The following is a 5,831-nucleotide window of genomic DNA, read 5'->3' as shown; positions in this document are numbered from 1 at the left end:
GAAACTACCAGCTGCTCCGCGGGAGAAAGATGAGGCTTTCTACTCCCGTAAAGATTTACAGCCTCGGAAACCCTGTACAGGGTCGCTATGGGTAGGAACCGACTCGACGGCACTTAACAACAACAACAACAACAAAGACCATGACTAGAAGAGACATGTTAATTCACCATACCACAGAAGCCTAAAATAATCTTTGAATGCCACATTTACTTTCCAGGCTAATTTTGGTATTGTTTACTTGACTATCCTATACATAAAATTCTTCTTCACTGTATATATAAGTATTTGGAGTATCATTTTCTGTAATAAAATTTGATATTTGGTTCCCTCATTTCTATCTGCCTGCCCCCACTGCCAACCTTTTGAGTGACTTACTTTGGGTGTTGTAACTTTTTCCCTGGTTATGCTTTAGTACTAGGTATACTCAGTTCTGCTAGTAATATACCTATACATAGGCATATTTCCAGGAAACTTTACATTAAAAAACAGTTGTTTAAAAAAATATTTTAATATCAAAAAGCAGTTAGGGAAGTATTTAAGATTTGTAGTACTTTTTTCCCCCTTAATATTGCTTTCAAGGTTGAAGCCCCGACCCCCCACTTCCCCCACACACTTAGGTGTTTTTGTTTTTAAGGAATATAAATGATTGGTTTAAATGCTGAACATCTCTAGGCAGATTCAGCTTATGACATCTAGTGCAAGGCTTGTCTACATTTAAGCTCAATATCCATTGCGTCTCTTTTAACCATCAATAATGTCAACTGTTAAGCTCAGAGTCCTTTTAGATAGTCATATGGAATCACTTGCACCTCTTGTCTGTCAGTTTGTCTCTCTGTGGTAGTTTGTGTGTTGCTGTGATACTGTAAGCTATGCTACTGGTATTTTGAATTGATATCCTGGGCATTAGTGAGCTGTAGTGGGCTGGTATTGGCCATTTTAAATCTGACAAACAAATGATTTATTATGCTGAGAATGAAAAATTGAAGAGGAATTGTGTTGCGTTCATCTTCAAAAGGATTTCAAGATCCTTGAATTATAATGCTGTCTGTAACAGGACAATATCCATATGCCTCCAAAGAAGACCAGTTAATACCATTGTTACTCAAAGTTATGAACCATTAGAGTTAGTCATAATGAAATTGAAGAATTTTATCAGCTCCTTCAGTGGGAAATCAATCAAACATGCAATCAAGATATATTGATAATTACTGGTGAGTGGAATGCAAAGGTTAGAAACAAAGAGGAAGAATCAGTAATTGGAAAATATGACCTTGGCCATAGAAATGATGCTGGAGATTGCATGATAGAATTTTGCAAGACCAATAATTTCTTCATTGCAAATACCTTTTTAAAACAACATAAAAGACATATGTACATATGGATCTCACCAGATAGAATACACAGAAATCAAATTGACTTCTTGTTGAGGGTCATTGAATCAGTTCTGACCAATAGCGACCCTTTATGGGGTTTCCAAGGAGCAACTGGTGAATCTGAACTGCCAGTCTTGTGGTTCAAACAGATTTTGTAGTCCAGCGCATTAGCCCACAGCACTGGAAAACCTCCATATCAGCAGCCAAAACAAGGCCAGGGACAGACTGTAGAACAGATCAGACCATCAGTTGCTCATATGCAAGTTCAGACTGAAGCTGAGGAAAATTGAATAAGTCCATAAGAGCCAAAATTAGACTTTGAACATAATCCACCTGAATTTAGAGATTGTCTCAAGAGCAAGAACATCATGCAGGGAGAAAGCAAAAGATTATTAAGAAGGCAAGAAAGAAAGAAAAGGCCAAAATGGATATCAGAAGAGACTCTGAAATTGCCCTCTAGCATAGAAATGCTAAAGAAAATGGAAAAAATGAGGAAGTAAAAGAGCTGAGCAGAAAAATTCAAACAACAGTTCAAGAAACCAGTACAATATTGAAATGTGTAAGAACTTAGAGTTAGAAAACCAAAAGTGAAGACCACGTGCAGCGTTTCTCAGGGTGAAAGAAGTGAGGAGAAAAATCAAACCTCACCTTGAAATACTGAAGAATTCTTTGAGCAAAATATTCAGTGATGGTAGAAAGCATCAAAGAAGGTGGAAGGAATACACAGAGTCACAGTACCAGAAAGAAATGGTCTGTGTTCAACTATTTCAAGAGGGAGCATATGATCAAGAGCCAGTGGTACTGAAGGAAGAAGTCTTAAGATTCACTTCAAGGGATTAGCAAAGAGCTAATCTAAAGAATTGATGCAATACAAATTGAACTCTTTCAACAAACTGATGTAGCACTGGAGGGAGTCACTCATCTATGCCCACAAATTTGGAAGACACGCTACCTGACCAACTGACTGGAAGAGATTCATTATTTTGTGATCTTTCCAAAGAGAGGTGACCCAATGTGGAAATCACCAAACAATATCTTTAATATCTCATGCAAATAAAATTTTGTTAAAGGAAACTCAAAAATGGTAAAACAGTACATGGACTGGTAACTTCCAGAGGTTCAAGCCAGATTCAGATGAGCACGTGAAACAAAGTATATCATTGATGACATCAGATGGATCTTAGCTGAAAGTAGAGAATACCAGAATGATGTTTACCTGTGCTTTATTGACTATGCAAGGGCTTTCGATTGCGTGGATCATGACAGCTATGGACAACATTGTGAAGTATGAGCATTCCAGAACACTTGTGCTCATGAGGAACCTGTATATAGACCAAGAGGCAGTTGTTCAAACAGAACATGGGGACACTGAATGGCTTAAAATTAGGAAAGGTGTGTGACAGGGTTGTATTCTTTCATCATACTTATTCATCTTGTATGTGTGGCATCAGGATTGGAGGAAGACTGATTAACAGCCTAGTATAAGCAGATGGTACAGCCTTGTTTGCTGAAATTCCATAACCAAGGACAAAGGCCATATTTTTCAACTATATAGATTGCTTCTCTTTATGACCAATTTTTGTATTTCAATCACCAGTATCAACTGCATACTTGATCAATTTCAGATAAAAAAATTGGCAACATTCTTCAATTTCTTCATTATTGGATTTTTTTTTGGTGTTTAAATTTTAATAATAGTTGTATTAACTAGTCTTCCTTGCAGCATTGTACTGCAAGATCTTGAAATGTTCTTTTTGGTGATGCATATGCGCAATTCTTCAGTTAGTTATTCTCGTAATAGTAAATGATTATTGCTATTGTTGTTAAATGCCATCGAGTCAGTTCCGATTTTTAGTGACTCTGTATGGGGTTTCTGAAAAGTGGCTGGTGAGTTTGAACTGCCGACACGCAGTTCAACCTTTTGGTCCAGTGCTTAGACTACAATGGCACACTAGACTCCAGTAGTAAGTCATATGATTGTCCAATTTATTATTGCCAGTACCTGTCATTCAGCTCACTAATGCCTGGTTCTTCTTGTCAACTTCCAATTTTCATACTTTGCAGGTTCTGATGATTAATGTGTTTATGCAGCTGTTCGTTTTCATTTTAAGTTGTACCCATCAGCAAATGAAAAATGTTCCATCCTCATAATTTATGTCGACTCTCCTTTAGAATACATCTCTGCCTTAGTCTTATTTTGAGTGACTTCCAACCTGAGGGTCTCATCTTTGGCGCTATGTAGTGGAGGACAATGCTTTCCTACTATTCATAAGGCTTTCAATGGCTAATCCCTCATAAATGGGTCACTAAGAAGTCTCTTATTTTTGAAACTCTGCTGAAACCTGTCCATGGTGGCATAACTTCCAGCATCACAGCACCACGAAAGCCCCTGCAGTATGACAAACTGATAAATGTGTGGAGATATACTTGTTTAATTCTCAGAACAAGTAATTAAATGTTTCTGATCTAACAGATGGGGAAAAATAACTGAAAAAAATTTGGAGATGTTGAACTGTATATGGATAAGTATATATAATATAGAAGGAAATTTAAATGACCCACAATCTAATTAAAGATAATCACTAAGAACACTTTTGGTCTTAGAACTTTTTGTCTTTTTCCATTGTATATCAGTCCATATTGCATCTTCCCAAACACTGAGTTTAGCACAATTATTGTTGTTTAACATGTTTCGAGTAGCTCTGTAGAATTCTAAAAATCTAGTTTCAGTTTCCTTTTGACTTCTGCATTTCTAATGTTTTAAAATTAACTTAAGCAGTACTTTTCTTTATAATCTGAAAGATTGATTCAGCTTTATATTCTGAAACATTTATGTACAGCATACAGTTCCTTTATACAAATATTCTGGTACAATAGATGATACTTTGTTATCCAACTATAAAACTCATTTAGTCTTAAAATCAATGTGGTGGTGGTGGTGGTGGTTATGTGCTGTGGAGTCGGTTCTGACTCATAATGACCCTGTACAGGGTTTCCAAGGATGTAAATCTTTACAGGAGCATTAAGCTTCATCTTTCTCCTGTGGAACAGCTGGTCGTTTCGAACTGCTGACCTTGAGGTTTACAGCCCAATTCATAGCCACTATGCTACCAGAGCTCCTTTAAAATTAATACATGTTAGAAAATTTTTCTTTAAATTTATAAGGAATGCCTGGATAGCACAATTATAAAAGTGTGACTTTCAGCCAAAAGGTTGGTGGTTTGATCCCAACATGGAACCCTTTGGAAGACAGACCTGTTGATCTGCTTTCTAAAGGTCTTAACATTGAAAAACCATATGGTTTATGCAATTCTGCTTTGTACATACAATGTTAACATGAGTGCCAGCTAACATTAGTTGGCAGCTAATAACAGCAGTCTTGGTGTGGCGCTGTAGGGTATGCACTGGACTGCTAACAGCAAGGTCAGTGGTTCAAACCCTCCAACCTCTTCAGAAACCCTGTACAGGGTACTGTGTGTCTGAACCTGCTCAATAGGATGCCTCTGAACAACAGTCTTTATTGTAATTTTTAAAAGTTAGTTGAAGTATTTTAATACTCTGTTAAAATTACAAATAACTATTTTGTTTCTATTTTAAAGGCCAAACTGTTTTCAGATAGTAGTTCAGCACTTTAGTGAAGAACATTACATCTTTTACTTTGCAGGAGAAACTCCAGAGCAAGCAGAGGTAAGATAATAATTTTTTAAAACTGTGCATCTTTATTTTAGTCCGTGTGTTCATAATAGAAAATGAATGCATTTTATATAGTGATTAAAATTATGCTTGAAATCTGATCTTTTTTTATTTGAAGGAATGGGAATATTCATTTATAAGGATTTTTTTTAAGCAAAAAGTAAATTTTAAGTTAGATTATTCCATTTCAAATTGAACTTGTATTTACACTGTTAAATCTGAGAATGCTCGTTTATGATTACGCATATATATATAGATATTAGACATTTTCAGTACAATGTAAACACAAGCCAGTTACTGTTGTTAACATACGTTGTTACTCATGTCTAAAAATAGTTCATTCATCAGAAGATAATGTTGATTTTCTTTCATTCTAGATTGAATATCTACTTGTAGTACTAGCCATTGATCCATGTATAATCCCTTCTTAAATAACTAATTAAAGTAATTTTATGAAGAAATAATATTTATCAACTTCTTGTTTTCAATAATATTTTGTTTTCTTTGAACCATAATATTTCTATGTGTGTTTAAATGGATTTTGTCTAAGTATGGCTGTTATTTTACTTATACCCTATAGATGAAACCTATAGCGGATTGATTAAGTTAGAAATTTAAAAAAAGTTTTTGTTAGAAATAGAACATAATTGCTAATTTTAGATATTAGGCCCAAACCCATAACTCTCAAGTCTGTTTTTTTTCCATTAGACAAAAGGACAAATATTGTATTTGACCCATGTTGCAAAAAGTTAAGAGCAGTTTTTT

General features: G+C 35.3%; 1 protein-coding gene across 3 annotated transcripts in view; it reads left to right on the top strand.

Annotated features, from left to right (window-relative positions):
- RASA1 (RAS p21 protein activator (GTPase activating protein) 1) overlaps positions 1-5,831 on the top strand; it is a 203,983-nt gene that overhangs the window by 154,444 nt on the left and 43,708 nt on the right. For all 3 annotated transcript variants that reach the window (XM_006873189.1, XM_006873191.1, XM_006873190.1), the window contains one exon: positions 4,973-5,060. In XM_006873189.1, the coding sequence (XP_006873251.1) occupies positions 4,973-5,060 (88 nt within the window). The remainder of the gene's footprint in view (positions 1-4,972; positions 5,061-5,831) is intronic.

This window comes from Chrysochloris asiatica, unplaced genomic scaffold (genome assembly GCF_000296735.1).
Source record: "Chrysochloris asiatica unplaced genomic scaffold, ChrAsi1.0 scaffold00227, whole genome shotgun sequence".
In the NCBI taxonomy this organism is placed as follows: domain Eukaryota; kingdom Metazoa; phylum Chordata; class Mammalia; order Afrosoricida; family Chrysochloridae; genus Chrysochloris; species Chrysochloris asiatica.
The sequence above is the reverse complement of the archived record's forward strand: the minus strand, read 5'-3'. Positions and strand labels throughout refer to the sequence as shown.